The sequence below is a fragment of the Tamandua tetradactyla genome, chromosome 5 (assembly GCF_023851605.1).
Source record: "Tamandua tetradactyla isolate mTamTet1 chromosome 5, mTamTet1.pri, whole genome shotgun sequence".
In the NCBI taxonomy this organism is placed as follows: domain Eukaryota; kingdom Metazoa; phylum Chordata; class Mammalia; order Pilosa; family Myrmecophagidae; genus Tamandua; species Tamandua tetradactyla.
Genome location: NC_135331.1, coordinates 185,812,158 through 185,829,443, shown reverse-complemented (window position 1 = coordinate 185,829,443; position 17,286 = coordinate 185,812,158). Strand labels below are relative to the sequence as shown.

The 17,286-nt window shown below is 38.8% G+C and overlaps 1 protein-coding gene across 2 annotated transcripts in view; it reads right to left on the bottom strand.

Annotated features, from left to right (window-relative positions):
* The window catches only part of NKAIN2 (sodium/potassium transporting ATPase interacting 2), a 1,040,630-nt gene that overhangs the window by 159,835 nt on the left and 863,509 nt on the right, over positions 1-17,286 (bottom strand). For both annotated transcript variants that reach the window (XR_013176421.1, XM_077162805.1), the window contains exon 4: positions 15,531-15,731. Coding sequence is in view for 1 of the 2 variants with exons in the window: in XM_077162805.1 (XP_077018920.1) it covers positions 15,531-15,731 (201 nt within the window). In the remaining variant the exon portion in view is untranslated. The remainder of the gene's footprint in view (positions 1-15,530; positions 15,732-17,286) is intronic.

Below are 17,286 nucleotides of genomic sequence, written 5' to 3'. Positions count from 1 at the left end.
CCTGTAACTGACACTCTAAGTGATGTCTGGAATGGAAGCAACTTGAATCATTTGTCATAGTTAGCTAGCTTCATAGTGTGGCTTACTTTCTATTTATACTTCAGGAAAAGTATGAAATTAAAGTCTGTTTTTTATATATCCACTTATTTTCCATTTTTCTCATTTAATTTTATTATCTAATCAATGTTAGGTGACATGTCTTCTTGTTGAACTTTTAAGGAAGGGGATGACCCTTTAAAATCTGCTTACAGTAATGTCTCAGCACAAGTAATGTTTGCAGAATGCAAGCGGTTTGTTGTATTTAAATTCCGTATTTCTTCCTGTGAAAGTGTTCAGTAAAAGCAAGAGAAAGAAATGTTCCAAATCCTGGGCTAATAGATCGGAATTTCCTTAGACCTACTTGCATGGATGGTTTTTTGTATGCACACATTCAGTACTTGAATTGTGTATTCCTTTACTGAGAGCACCCTGATAACCAAGAACCATTAAAGAGTAAATTCCAAGGATCTGGCTCCTGCAGGTAGGAGCTAGGATATTCATACCAGTGTACTATGTAGACTCTAAAGCATGATGCTAAATAACTCATTCTGACGCTGAGTGCTCTACATTAAAAAGAGCTTTAACAAGCCAATAATTAGTCAATGAATAGCAGGCTAATTATCTACCATTGGAGCTAGATGCTAAATTTCATTCTCAGGTATATACTAATTCTGTCTTTGACTCTGGTCAAGACACCATTAAGCAGCCTAGCATCTCTCTGCTTCTTGTCTTCTAAAGCAAGAGGAGGTCTCTGGAAGATTCCCTTTAAGGAGAAACACATTCTATAAATGGCCACCATTATCATTGACCATTTCCTTTCTTAAAGCCTCCTATTCAAAAAGCCATCAAGTTTTGATTTTTTCTAAGGCCACTACATAACTAGGTTATTATGGAGGAATCCTCAATATAATAGAAGGAATACTTAAATATTATCACCTAATAGAAAATGAAGAACGTGAGAGGATGATAAAAAATTTGGTGTCTCAGGGTACTGAATAAACAGTGGCAGCTCTCCCTGCCTCTTCTAACCACGGGAGAGGCTAAGGTGGTTTCCATTATCTTTTAAATTACCTCTAAGCCTTTTACATGACTTTCTGATTCCTTTTGTGATACCTTTGAATTTTCTAACTCTCCTGCGAAAATCTCTAATGATCACATTTTTACATGCCTTCTCTTATGTTCTCACACACAGGGGATAATGAAGTAGAAACTATTGCTGTGCCTATTATAGATGGGGAAACTGAGGCTTGGAGAGGCTGCCTACCGTTCGTACATTTTACATGAATTGCAATCATCTGAAATGTTGAACCCTCCTCTTTACCAGACCACATTGTATTTTGCCTTATTCAATACGCAGTGACCACCAACTCACTCAGATCTATCTATTATTCCACAGTTTCACAGTTCAAGGCTTCTCTCTCTTTTTTATTAAAATTCCCTAGAGATTCCTGAAGAACATTCTGCATACTGTAAGTGCTCATTAAAGATCAATCTGATTCTCCTCTAGTGGAATATAAAGGATGCTGTGCCTTAAGGTCCCCTTAGTTCTTTGAAACTAATGATTTTCCCTTTAGTTCTCCCCTAGCTTCAACCACATAGAACTAAAAGCACTGTCTGCCGCTGTAAAGCAGCGACTGATTGATTGACAAGCAATCAGAAGCAGACATAATTTAGCAAAATCCAGTCTAGAAGCTTTTTTCCAGAAAATTCCTTTTACTTTGTTAGAAAGGTGAAAGAAAGAAAAGCAGTTTCAACATGAAACATTCCTGTAGACAACCTGGGCGGGAATTTATTTCATGAAGAATATTTGTAAAAGTCACCAACTGCTTGGCGATGAAGGTAAACAGAGGCAGTCAAGCTTCCTGGTTCGCAGGATGGGATTTTTATTCGCTGATGGCATGAATCATGATAGACTTGTAATTCCTTTAACTCTCTTCTCTGAGTCTCAGAGCTATATCTACAAGCCCTACTAAAAAGTATTATGGAGGCACAAAAAGATAGCCAATGTACTTTTCTCTTTCAGACAAAATAATCTAGCCAGTAATAGAAGGGTTAGAAATGGCATTCTAGTTCATTTTATAGACATTTAGAGTAGTTTCCTCTCTCTTGTTAAAGTCCATTCATTTTCCAAAAAAGGTAAAATATTGAAAAATCCTTTGTACCCAATCTAATATTAAAGCTAACTTTCCTTGTCTGTACTTAAAATGACCTCAATTTGTACCTACCTGGATTGTCTCCAAAGTCATCTATAATTTAATTATACTTATCCCAGTGTACCTAGGAGGACTCAAAATGAAATGGGGACTTTAGTTTGTGAAGCTGGAATCAATAGTCATTAAGAGAATGAGAAGATTTTTTAAAATAGGGTAAAAAAAGCAGGTATTTAAAATATTCCTTGTATCAGCTTCAAAATTCCAGGTAGTCAGTGAAGGCACTGATGGAATTTCATCACGATGCACTACACAGTTTTTGTATCAGGAAAAGTACGGATTAATGCAAGGACCAACTGGCAATTAGAAAAAGCAAAAAGTTCCATTTTGAGAATTTTTGGACTGGTGTGGCACATTTAGAGAGGCAGACAGATCCTGAAGACGGACCAAAATAGATGAAAGCTATAGAGAAGAGGAAAATCGTATGTGAGCCAAATGTTTGAGTTTCTCTAATCATGTCATTGGCATCATGTAAATGCCAGACACCATTTCATATACAGCTTAGATATAGCAGATGTTGGCATTTAAGTATAGGTTGCTGTGAGAGTAATTGCCCTTGAATGGAAGGAGAAGTTTACTGACAGAGAAAAATGATTTTTCCAGTTAACTGTTATAACCCCAATAATAGAATTGTTTTCAACCAGAAGTGGAGGGGTGGGAAAGTAGGAGAGATATAATGATACCTCAATTCCAATCTAAAAACGAAAGAAAATCAACTTCGGTTTAAATTGCGGATGTGTGGGTTGTATACACAGAACTTTCTCCTCCCTCTCTCCTCAAACCTCAAGGCTTCATGTTAAATGGAACAAATCACATCCTTCGTGGTTCTGCTCTGTTTGGTACAGCTGCTTGCTGCAGGTGGTGCCCTAAAAATATATTGTTTGTTTATTTTGCAATATAGCATTCTGCAGAGTGGTTAACCTAAAATGCAACTGCTCCCTTCTCTTTCTCTCTGTGAACCAGATAATGAAAGACTAAGGTCCCTGACAAAGCGTGCATGAAAAGGCCCAAATAAGAGCGGCAGGTAGTGCTTGAGGCTCAGCTTCTGAATAAGTTCCTTTTCTCTGGATTCATGAAGCAAAGCTGACAAGCAGGCTATCTATCATCAGAGCCTCCGACTGGGTTTCAGTGAAGCAAAACCAAGCAACAAACCACCTCTGTTGGGAGAGTCATTGTGTTTCTCTGGAGATTAACATCTGCAAGCATATGGGGTTTTAAAAGAGTCTATAATGAATCACAAAGAGAAAATAAATGTTAAGATTAATTTCAAGTAAATGTTCATGCAGATATCCTTTAAATGGAGCTCTGAATTAGTTTTAATTTACAACCTAAAGGATCAAATATTTTTTCCTGCCACCCTGACAGGGTACTCGAGTTAATGCTGCTCACCTCCCAGAATTGCTGTATAAAGAATTATAACTTGGATGTGAAAATATTTCACATATTTTCATAAAACTATGGCTATGAGGATAAATAATGTCATATTTTCACTAATGTTTTAGACTTTTTCATTGAATTAAATTTTAAGGAACACCGTCAATTTTCATTATTAGTTATATGAACTAATTGGTACACAGGAATCACTGATGATGATGAGTTATGTCAATCAACTTTGGAAAGGCACCGTTTTCCATAAAAATCTTACTTAACTTGATTGCAATGAATAGATTTTTTTAATCGAATGGATGAATAAGAAAATCTTAGATATAACACTGGGAGGAGCTTTTGACAAGTATCTTCAAAAGCACTAACCTCTTGCAAAAAAACAACTAATGTTCCTGTAGAGTGCAGGGATCCAGAAACCGATGTGGATTATGAACACTGAAAGAGAGATGGCACCAGAAGAGTGACGATGATGTCATGATTCCAACCTTCAGGAAGGAGGAGGATGTTGCTTCTGACAGCGATGGAGAGAAGGACAGGAGGGTGAAGGCTTGAAAGAGGGAGTGAGAAGCCCAAAGGCTGCTTGTCAGGGGAGCAGAGACACAGCCATGGAAGTCAGCAGGGTGAACAGAGAATGTGGAAGAAACAAACCTAAGACAGATATAAATAAATGGGAAATAAACAGATCCTGAAGGAAACTGGTGTGGAGTCTTCGAAAGAAGAAGGAGAATTTAAATATATCGAAGGCAGAGAGAGAGATGAAGAAAGAGGTAGGTAAGCTGACTTCTTTTGACAGTGCTGCCCTGGATTCCCTGAGGTAGATGGGGTTTATCCATCAGCCTTTGGATGAAACCTCATGAGTGGAGGCCACTGCCCTTACTCTTCTGTGGTTTCAAATGTTCTTTTCCCAAATAGCCACATGGCCCAGCCCTCACTGAAGTCAGGTCTTGGCTAAAAAATTCACCTATCAGAGTGAGCATCTTCAAGTTTCTCTCTTTCACCTTACCCTTCATTATTCTTCACCAGTTATTGTACTGGACATACTATGTATAATCACCTGGCCCCTCATAAGATTTAAGTTATAAGAGGGCAGGCCATTGTTGATGCTCCGCTATACCTCTAGTGCCTAGATCCGTACTAACGTAATTGAGAGGCACATAATAAACATTTGTTCAATGACTGAATTAGGGTAAAGCTGTTTCTAGCCCCAAGTAGTTGAACAATATGGAGAAATAAAATTAACTTTTAATTTGAATCTTTTGATTGCATCTACTCAACCTCAAACAATCAACTGAAAATCAGAAACCTTCAACCACTGATCAGCTGTGGTGTCTCATAGACTTACCTGACTTACTGATTTTATTTTTTAATTGAATGACTGTCTTGACTTTGTGTCCTTCAGGTTCGGCCTCTCTGCCAGGGGCGACAGCTCTGAAAACAGTTGTGGTGGCCCACAGCCTGGCCCTTTCCTAAATAGCCTATAACAAACCAGCTTCAGCCAAGGATGAAGGTCAGGAAGGTAAACAATCTTCCCAGAGGGGGAAGAATGTAACCATGGATGTAAAAGCAGCATTGATTGTATCTCAGTCTTAAACACTGATCTTAGCTATCACTAATCTTAGGTCTTAAGCACTGTTAATGAGTATACTAGAGACCCAATACCCGCATACTATATGGAATTCTTTTGTTCTAAAATCATATATTACTCCTTGTACCCTGCCATCTGTTGTCAGGCTCTAACCCTCTGGACCAGCTGTCACTGGAGAATCTATCCTGTTCATAAATCTCAATACATCTATGTCTACTTCTGTGCATGGTGTGTTTTTCAGTCTCATAGCAGCACCAGCCTGTACTTTGTATGAACTTGGTCTGGGCCCAACAGCAGATTATTGGCCTGCAGTTCAGAATCCAATATGTGATGAATAGGAACAAGAAAAGGAAATCATCTTTTTCTATGGGCATGAGTCTATATTTCTCTATGGGCATGAGTCTATATATGAATTCCATATGATGAAATATATATGTAGGGTCAAAAGCTGAAAGAAAGGTCTCTTCTGCATTAGAGCTCTGTTACACCTACCAGGAAAGGAATAGAATTTCAAGAACATGTAGGATTATTAACCATGTGAGTTTGCTCGGGAATCTTGATCACATTAAATCCAGACCCTGAGGAAACTCGTAAGTGCATGAGAAGATACCAGTTATGACCTATTACTTCACATGCTGTTGGGGCAATAATTTGCTACTGGCACTCACCTGGGATATAGCTGAATATAGCTCAGTAGACAAATCTAAGTCATTACTGGAATGTGGGTCCTTCAACTTAGTCTCCAGGTCAATTACATAGCACTCTGGAGCTTTCAAGGCCAAAGGTTTCTGATCAAAGGAAATGTGGGGACCACACGGTTCTATTATTCTAATTCAGATCCCAGGATAGCATTAAAATGACAATACAGAAGTGGCCAAACACACATTCCCATCTATTTTGGCCACTCCTTTACTGTCTTTTTGATAATAAAGCTTCTCTTCACAACTTGTTTCTAACATTTTCATCTTTAAGCAATACAGACTTCCTAAGTCTGTGAAATAAGCACATTACAATATAATAATGCATAAAGCAACTATTGAATCATTGATATGGAGCTTTTCTGTACTTCACAATATGCTTTCCTTTAAAATCGGACTAAAGCTAAATGTGGTATTTGACTAATAAGTTGGCTTGGAATTATAAGTTTGATCATAAAACTCAGAAATGAAAAAGAAAAGAGAACCTCCCCAAAACACTGATGAAAAGATCAATAAAATCACAGAAAATGGGGTAGGGAAAGTAAAGATAAATGATTTTAAGACACTGAATAGTGAGAAGAAAAAGAAACAATTCGTATTCATAAAGTTTCTGATAGGAGTTGACCATTTTAAGAGGTGGAGAGATTGAAAGTCAGTGAAGGAGAGTTGTTCTATGAATTTCAGAATATAAGAAGAGAAAGAAATCCAAATGACCCTTGGAGCCAGTCCTTTGTCTAATTCATGGTTATGAACTCATAAGGCTCTGGAGCCATATTTCCAATCACCATTAGCCAAAATAATCATGTGATGAATAACTATCTCATTAAGTATCATGAAATATATGAATTAAATTAGAAGGTGTCAAGTGATAAACATAAACGTGTGAAAGTTGTGGTCTTTTTTCACAACGTGTGAAAGTTGTGGTCTTTTTTCCTCAGGATTACAGCGGAAGGGAAATTGGCACAATAGATGGAAATGAGGGCAAAGGGCAGGAAAAGGCTCGGCAGCAATATCATGAAGTGAGGGAGGCAACAGAATAGTCACAGCCAGGAATCACACGCCCGGTTTTGTAGAAGAATATGTGGGCTGAGGATAGCAGAATTTCAAATCCTATTTTCAGAACTGGTAAAAGTAAAAGGTACAGAAGGAATATTACAATTGGCTCTTTTTCGACTGTATAAACACTATTTAGCTTAAATGTTTGCCCATGTTTTTAATATTTTTCACTCAAGTATAAGATGCGAAACAATAAATTATCCCTCACACTATAACTGTCGTTATAAATGACCTTTACATTCTTCCTTTGAGAATGCTTTGCTCTTATTCGAAAACATTTACACATCCCACTATAATTCTATTTATCACTGTGTTTAGAATTTCTTATGAAGACAAAATAGCCATTGATGATTTATTTAAGAGAATTTTGTATCATAATAATTGATTACAACTGGAAAGTCATGTTAAAAGACAATGATAGTGTATATTACAAATGGTGATGGCAGCCTTTTGTTCAAGGCCAGCAGCTTGTTTTCCATAAAATATTATATTTTAATATACCTATGTCTTACTGACTTAAGATTGTAAAATTAATGTAAAGAATGGAATTGTACATGGGTCGCTGTATAACTCTCTATGGAGGCAATTTCAACCTGATTCTCATATTTGTAAATCTCATATTTCTAAAAAGAAATCTCATATTTGTAAACAAATCACCAATTATTTGTTTCAGCCTATTACCCACATCCTTACTACCATCTTAAATGCAGTGGTATTTTTATGCCGTGATGTTTCCAAGCTCTCTCCTAGATTAAGTGATATCATGCTTAAGGAGTAAGCAAGCATCTCACACATTCCATGTGGAGGCAGGCATTGCACACTGATGATCATGGTGGATACAGGACAACCCCTGCCCCTGTGCAGACCAGCGCAGCTGCACACTAAATAGACTCACATTAGCTTGAAGAATCGCAGGTCCATCTAGGGAGTAAATTTAACTTAGTAGGATTTAGTTCATTTTTGCACAACTTCACTGTAACTAGCCTGAAAAAATAACAGTATTCTCAATGAGAAGTGGAAGAAACCAAGCTAAGCAGAAAATAAATACTACTACCTTCATTGTTCGCAAAGCAATTGCTTAGACACTATCTTATTTAGTTCATAATTATAAAATAGTTTATTATACAGCTGGGTTTAAGATTTAAGGGATTTGATTCCCAAACTGTGAATATTTTTAGCTTATATTTCTGAACTTGCATATAGAGATACCAGAGAATACTAAAGGCAAAAAAAAAAAAACTGAGAACAATAAAACAGGCTAAATTGGACTTAAGAGGCTGTTTAGATTCTGGCATTCTGTTTGCTCATGGACTCACAGAACTATCACAAAAGGCTGAAACACCTTTCAGGAATAAAATGTAAAATAAAATGAAATAGAGGACGTAGTAACTAATTGTTTAGGGATTTAAAAGGATTTTTGAACCCAAATGTGATTGACAGCTGTGGATGCAACATAAGGGTGTTATGCTCTAAATGGATACTACTCAAATGAATTTGCTGTTGTCCAGAGGAATAGAGAATTGGTTACAAGGTATGCCCATTTCAGAGGTAACAGTAAGGTCTTAAGATTTCTTACTATGTTATGCAATTTGGGGCTGTAAAATTAATTTATGAAATGCGGCTTATTTTTATGCAACTGCACCAAGAAAAATGTCCATTCTTTTATTTCAGTAACCTCACCAATCCTCTATTTACACCGATTTAGTTCTTTTACCCATATTTTGTGAATATTGTATCAACTATGCTGATGCTACAGAAAGACAAATCCCATTTATTTTACGTATTGGAATACCACTCCTGACAAGATTACCACCTTTTGACACCGTAGTATCGAGGACAGCTGGAACTGGGGCAGTGTGGGTGATGGGAGAAGCCAAGCAGCAAAGCTGCGGCAGCACGATGGGAGTGAGGAAAGACGGCGAGTGTCATTCTGTCCATTTTCCATCACATGCAACAAGCAGACTGCATGGTTTGTTGTTGGGTCTTTGACACTGGGCTAGGCGCCAGAGCACAGGCTTCCGTCCCAGGTCCACCCTAGCTCGCTGCTGAGGGCAGGCAGGCAGTAAGACTCAGCATTCGCGACCAGGCAGGTCACAGGGCGGGCGCCACTCTGAGGTCCTGGAAGGGGACTGGCTCTCAAGGCCTAGACAGGAGCTGCTGGGGCGACGAGAGCCGGGACACCGCCTTGGAACTTCAGAAGCATTTTCCCTGATGCAGCACCACTCGTTCTGGGCAGTCAGGACATGGGAGGGGTCAGGAGAGATGGGAGAGAAAAGGCATTCAGGCTTCTGATGGCAATTTTGATCGTCAATACCGAGGCCCTTTTCCAGGATGAATAAAACAAAAATTCCAGGACATGGTCATGCTTAGGATAATCTTTCAAACATTTGAAACGTTAATTCCTATTCTCAGTCACTGCTGAGAACCCTGCTTTAGAGCCCTGGTCTTCAACAGTTCTGCTCCCAGATACCCTGAAATATATATATTTTTAATGTTCATTCAAAAAAGATGTAGGTTTGCAACTGACATTTGAATTTTTTTGTTTCGCATGGGCAGGCACCAGGAATCGAACCTGGGTCTCCGGCATGGCAGGCAAGAACTCTGCCTGCTGAGCCACCGTGGCCCACCTGACATTTGATACTTTTTAAATACTAGTTTTTAAATGACTGAAAGAGTTCTGTTTATTCAGCATGGTATAAATATTAACAGGCGACCGTTACATTCTTCTTTTAAGGATTTAAAATTTATTTAAGTTTGAAGACCATTTTGATTTGATAGTCATCTTTTTTTTCTTTTAAGAACACATGAACATGCTCTTCTTTAACAATCATACATTTTATTTGGTTCCTTTTCTTTTTGAATGTGCATTTCCACACCACAGCCTCCCCAGAATTTTTTTCCTAATAAAACATGTGTTTTACCTAAAAGTATTTTACTGATCACATGATCAAATTCACCTGGAATATTTCTTTCCTGGGACCATAAAGCACTAAGTGTTAAAACATGTATTCTTAATTGAATTATTCTTACAATTGTTATTTGTATACCATTGAGCACAACAATGCAGTCCATTACAAACATTAATAAAAATTATTAGGTAAACAAATAAAATTTTATTGGAAATGCATTTCCTATTGCTAGAATGAGTAGAGGTCTAGCATGAATTCCACTCTTAGGGTTTTTTGCTTTTTTTTGCTTTTCGTTTAGTGTAAGCATTGAAAATCTTGTTCTCTAGATAGAGAAAGATAGAAGGCATTTTGTGATAGGGCATGAGTCATCCAAGTCCTTTAACCTCTTCTAAGTTGCATGCCACAGTTTATATAATTATCTACCCTGAAAAGTACTTAAAATAATCTGCTCACTGGTAAATCTATTCAGTTTTCCTTCAGTTTTAATGAAAGCAAAGAATTGTAAATCACCTAATTTGCAAAAGCAATTTCTAATATACCAAAAACTTTTACCAGGACATAAAATATGCTTATAAATTGTACCTCTGACTCTTTCTCTTGGAGGCACCTAGTTTAACCTGGTATACTCAGAAAAAATTGCAAAAATTAAATATTATTTAAGTTAATTATATGCTTGCCAATACAATCTATGTTATCAGTTCATTTTTTAAATTATGTGATTTGACTGTATTTCTGTCAAACCATGGAACTGCTGATCTGGCTAATTTAGAGGATGGAAAAAAGCAAAATCAATGATTTACAACTTAAATGGCAAACTTTTATAGCTTAAATGGCTAAATCAATCTTCACTGTGAAACCAATCAACCAAATCAAATTTAAGTTTTGTATGCAGAGATCTGCCCTGATTTTTAATTCAAATAAATATGTGAAAGGGCAGTCTCATGAAAACGTTACTTGTGGTTGGCTTCCCTGGTCAGCCTTTGAGAAAGATGCAAGTTCATAATCCGTAGTTACTATTTATGATTTTAACAGCAATTTCCTATACTATAGGGAATTGACAACATGAATTCTTGAAAATCAAATATTTGGGAATAATCTTTTTTTAAATTTTATTTTCCAGATTAAATGAGGATTCTGGGTGCACTGCGGCCAATAAAGCCAACCTTGGGCTCGCACTACACCACGGAAGCTCCATCTGCAGAAATGAAAGCGCACTGTTCCCGGCACAAATCCACATGGACCTCAGATAAGGACACCAAGCTCTGAAAATTCTGTCTCACACAGGTATTTCTAGGCAAGTCTTAACAAGCCAACTGGCAAGTATGAATTCTTAACTGGGAATAACTGGAAATATCTATGACTTCATCCATTGAATACATATATTTTATCTAAATATTTTTTTAAAACCACAATCTGTTGAATGCTAATTTCTTCAAAGTACAGAGTTTGCTGAATACAGAGTCGTTATAATTAAAGGATAAAGCTGATAGCTAACAAAGTTTTAGCTATGAACAACACATCGGGTATTAGAACCTTTTTCTAAGTCTTGTTTGGCTTCTCTACTAAATTGTATATGGTTTCTAAAGTAAACTTTAATGGCTTGGGAAATAAGTTGATTCACATTTTTACCAATATCCTCTGCTTGTCACCCCAAAAGTTAATAGTCTATTGCCATGAAATTAGAGGTGTGTTAGAAGGAAAGAATCTAAATTAAAGGAGATAAAAAAAGAGCAATTTTGAAAAAAGAAGGCTTATGTCAAATTTAAACATTGATCCTTTAGATATGACCAGAGAAAAGAAAGGTTGAGGTTTTGGTTTTTGTCCAGTGGATTATTTGGAAATGTAAAATATTTTAACATATATAGTTACTCCAGCTTTTGCAAAGATGTTTCATTAATGTTTGTAAAAACCACACAAACTCCTTTTAATTGTGTTGGTTAGAGGCAGTGTTGAGAAACGTACGCATAGCAAACGTGGGACATGCACACCTCCACTCCCCTTATCCAGAACAGATATAGCTAATCAACCTTGGCATTCTTTGCCACTGATGAACGCTGAATTCTGCTGCCCACACGGGACTGATAAACAGTCAAAAGATTTAGTTCGTGTGGATGCTTTTTGTAATCCGCCAAAAGTCCTAAATTCACACTGTTTGAAGAAACTGGATTTAATCCTTTATGATGTGAACTGGATCATCTCCGTAGCTGATCAGCTCCCTCCCTCTCACCACCCTCTCCCACATCTGTTTTGTCTATTTTGTAAGTGTGGGTTCCTAATTTTTGGTTTTATGAAAACCATGCACACCTGTTTTCCTTTTGCATGAGTGCTCTGATAGCATCTAGAGGAAAATGCTTCTGGAGGAGAGGCGAGCTGGCCATCTTGCACCTGACTCATCATTAGGCTCTCCTGGCAGTCCTTTCTGCTCTGCTGGAGCCTGGGTGACTGTGAGCCCCTCTTCCCAATTATGTGGATATTACACTTGTCTTCCTTTGGCTGTAGATGGGAGATATCTAATGTACACGTGATGCAAATGTGGGCTTTGTGGATGCTAATTTCAAAAAGAGCCAAGAGTTGACTGGCAGAAACCCGAACAGCGTTGTGACAGGCATGCCAAAGGTCAGGAATCTGTGAGAGAAAGGCTGAATGAGGGTAGAGAAAAAGGGCTGGAGAGATTTGGAGTTAATCAAGAGCAATAGCTGGGAGAGCAGCAGTTTATGAAAGCGGCTCTAAGCCAGATATCACGGAAGAGAGGGCAGTTTCAAAGACTGATGAAAATAAGGAAAAGCGATAGAGGTTAGCCAAATTTGCAAAATCAGGATAGAACTAAAACACCTGGATTATACCATAAACTGCACAAAGCTGAATCCTCTGCTTTACCACATCGCTGAAACGAGTCTGTCTGCGCCTGTTGTATACCTTGAGGAATCTCACACCACATATTTGTCTGTAACACTTTCAAGGTCAGGGGCCCTGTCATTGTTGTGCTTTTCACTTTGTTTTGTTTGTTTTGTTCTTCTAGATGCCAACAGCGGATAAGAACTCAGAAAGTGTCACTGGGCTGACCTGAACATAAGACTGTCAGCGGATGTCATTAGGATAATACAAAAGGGGCGGGGGGAGCAGAATTGAGACGATATTTCATCACTTAATCATGCCAGCAGAAGCGGTCAGAAGTGACCATGCTGAAATTTATTTGGGGACTTCCAATAACTAGGGGGAACAAATTGCTCAAGATAGGCTCTTTGGGTTTGGGTTTGCGTTCTCAAATAGGACGTGGAAACTTTTCTGCACAGAAGACCCTTTTGGCCCAAGGCTGATTAGGATAATAGCGGGCACAAAGGCAGAAAGTGTGCTGAAGCTTCTCCAGGCTGGGGAGCACTAGCAGGTTACTGGTAGGAGGCTCCCACCACATTGCAGAGGAGGGGCACCTCAGGGAGAAAATAGGGAGAAAGGGGAAAGATAAAGGCACCACATCCTGCATTGTTTGCCCAAAATATTTTTTTCCCAGTCAATTGGTGGCTAAATTGCCTATATGGGCAGGAAAAGTGATAGCCAGTATCCTGAAACACTGGTCACATCTGCTATTGGAGACACTCCATCTTCTTTGCACTCTAGCTACCTTTCATTTAAGGATGGTTGTCACTCAGTTAAAAGTATTTTTCCTTTGGGTAGTATGTTAGACTCAGTATATGTTTTCATATCAGAATTATTTTGGCCAGTTCTCTGTGTGCTATAATTTTAGATGGGGTTTAGTGAATCTGTGAGTATACTTTATACATGTATACATTCACCCAATAATTTAAATAACTCTCTAAAACTGTCATTTGTAAGTATACAAATGCATAAACTGTGTCTTCACATCATTCTTGAAATGTAGGTGGAGATACTCCAAAATGTGGGTAAAGTAAAAATGAAAGTTCCAAGGGAGAAATGTTTTGTGTAAAACAACACATATACAAAGAGATTTTTGTGTGTCTCCAAATGAAGTCATTTTTCCCACTGTAGAATGCACACTTAATCTAAATGGATTTTAAATTCTGGAATGGATACTTTCATCCTACGAAATCGAACTTATCCTTAATCAAAATAAACAGCTTGAGAATTTAGAAACCATGATAACAGAAGATTTTATTTTAAGTAGTGTCTCAGGCTGGACATATTCAATGGAATCACTTATTGCCTTAGCCAAGAACACATGTCAGTTACTGTGGAAGTCATTTATGATGATCTTCAAATATTGACAGTTCTCCCTACTTCTTGGTCATTGTGAATGGGCGGGGCCACATGAGCAGTGCTGGGGAAGGTATGGACTTCTCCTCCCCAGCAGGAAGGAGAAGTCATGTGCCAATGTGGGCCTTTCTGACCTTCGCTTGCCCTCTGGCATGGCACCCTATGATAACTGAGATGGTGGCTGCTTCAGCAGCCTTGTTTCCTAAGCGACCACGAAGACAAGAGCCCCCCTGCTGGCTGGCAGACAGGAATGAATCTTTGTGGTTTTACACTACAGACATCTGGGAAGTGTTTACTTCCACAGCATACTTAGCATATGTCCAGCTGCCCCCCTTAAAAATATCTGATAGTTGTATGTTTCTAAGTATATACATATATGTAAACAAATATAGTTATTTTGTTTTCATTCTAGAATTCCATGTGAACTAATTGCTGCCATTCTACCCAGAACCTGTTATTTCTTGTTATTTTAGAATCATGAAAAGGTTAATATTATTCCTGAATAAATTAATTGAAGAAAGAGGTAAAAAGGGAGACTATACTTGCATAATTTGCTGCTAATGATTTTCAGACTATGCATATCATATGCAGATCTACGTGAAGTCTAAAGAAATATATATGAATGTCTGCACATGTAAGGTCTTCAAAGCATAGATGGGGAGAGATATATAAAATTGCCTTAATTATTATAAATCCCTCAAAACTATGTATTTAGCCTTAGTAAAATTTCTTCTTGAAAAGGAGCTGTGTTTAATTATTGGCTTGTCATAGTGATACAATGTAAAATAATATAATTTATATAACAGTATATGCTAGTTATAATCCATCCTGCTCCCCCCGCCCCCAGTGAAAGTTCTTTATCTGCGTAGTTGTGCAACATGGGAGCACAGAAGTGTAAAGCCCATGGAAAAGTGGAAATATTCAGAAAAAAAAATAAAAGGTCAGGGAGGACTCTAGAGGTGGTGTTTGGTTCCTGGAGGAAATTTAGAAAGAAGGAAAAGGCGTCAGGGAACACGTAGAAGAGGATTTCCAGGGCTAGAGGCAGAGCCGGGAAGAAGTGTGAGGGAGAAGGACATCTCCTGAGATCTTATCCCTTTGGGCAGTGTAAGCCTCTGACAGTCCCTCCAGAATCACTGGAAAAGCCAAAAGCCTAACATTCAATTCCCGAGTGGTTGGATTTCCTACGTCAAATGCGAAGATTCCAAAGTCTGTTTACAGGTTGCCGAAGAAAATCAGCGCACCCAGTCCAGGAAACGGGACGGGCTACCCTGACAGATTCGCGATGAAAGTGGCCTTGATTGGGAACAAAGGTGAAAGGAGACCCATTGCGACAGATTGCATTTGTGCGCACTTAACGCGCCCGGCAATGACAGAGTTCGGGGGGTTCTGGAAGGGGTGGTTGGCGGGCAGCACTTACTGCGAGCAGGATCTGGAGGGAGCTGTGGGCGACCTCTACGTACTGGTACTCCAGCAGGCACCCCGACACCGTGATGTAGCGGTGGTCGTCCGGCGCCCACGCGGGGGCAGGCGTCACCGACGTCACCGTGCACCCAGGACCGTTCTCCATCCACCAGGACCGGTGCATGGAGATGTTAAAAGTCAGGATGAGGTCTGTTTCCTGCAAGAAGGCAATTGAGAAGGATGAGACTTGCTTTTGAACGGTTAGCTTATTTGAGACGGACTTGCTTGGAGTTCGCCATTTGGAAATGGGCGTTATTTTGTTCCTTTCCCATATGGTTATTGTATAGGCAGATAGGAAGCATCTAAAGTAAAAAAAATAGCAATTCCATCTGAAAATGAGGTGTCTGTGGATTCCACTTCCAAAGGACTGCCTGAGTACAATAATACAAATAAAAATATTTTATGGGAAAAATGACCAATAGTCTGCATTAGTTGTAATATTGAAGAGTTACTTACCTTTTGGGACTTGTAAATATTACAAAGGAAATCCATTTGAACAGTTTTAAAAAGCCGATTTCATTCTATTGTAAATATGCTGCACTTTGTGCTATCCTTTAGAACAGTAACATCTAACCTTATGTTGTGGCTAATGCTAACATTTATTTTATTTAGTAAAATATTATTAATTGGATGGGGTGATGGTGGCTCGGCAGGCAGAATTCTCACAGGCCATGCTGGAGACCCAGGTTCAATTCCCGGCACCTACCCATGCAAAAAAAAAAGAGACATTGATTTTCCCCTCCTATTACTTCAGCAAATCACTGTCTGTTCAGCCTTATCAATTCTTACCGTAATATTGGCTGTACTGTGTCTTAGGAAATACCATTAGAAAATGTGGAGGGTGCAGATAATCAGTCAACAGCTTTTCAGATGAGGATCATCATATCAGGGATGATAGATCTATAAATGGAATAAAAGGTATAGTTCCTGCACTCATGGGGAACTTGTAATAAAAAACAAATCTGGAACTATCAAGAACCTATGGACAACAATCCTCAGGTAGAGAATGGCAATTACATCTTATTATCCTGCAAGTCCTGGAGGTAGATAACTTCTCCAGGCTAGTAGCAGAAAGGACCAATCTTAATGTCAGCTGGGGCTTCACGATAATAGGTGCCAATTACCCTTACTCCAAAGTGAGATGTTAGACCAACCAGGAAGGTCCTGCATAGAAAAATGTTTGAAATCAGATGTTTTGACCCTGAGCCACTCATTGGCATTGAACTTATGAAAGAGTTGGAGAGTCCAGGAAATTTAGAGACTGGAAGGAGGAATCCTTTGGAGAGAGCTGTGCTCTGAGTTTTCTGAACTCCACAGGGTGGATAGGATGGGGAATGCTTTATCCTCTCCCCAAACCTAGTGAGAAAGACTTCAAAGCATCCCTTGGAACTTGAGGGACATAGCAGACAAGTGTCTGACCCCGGCTTGATGAATCTCAAGATAAGCCTCTGGCTGGAGAAACTGTGAAATGGTGTCCCAAAGTAGGCCATGTTTGGAAGAAACTCCAAACTACATGTGATAAGTTGAGGTAATTATCTTTGGGAGTGGCCATGGACCATGATAACAGAGAGCTGAAGTGGAGTTTTCCTCAATGATTTTCAAAGGAGAACAGTTGGTGGTACGATGATGTCTGAATTTGGCACTGCCCCATCTACTCAGAGGCTGGGGGAAGGAATGTGAGAGATTAAGTAGGGAGATGACCCAACCAGGTC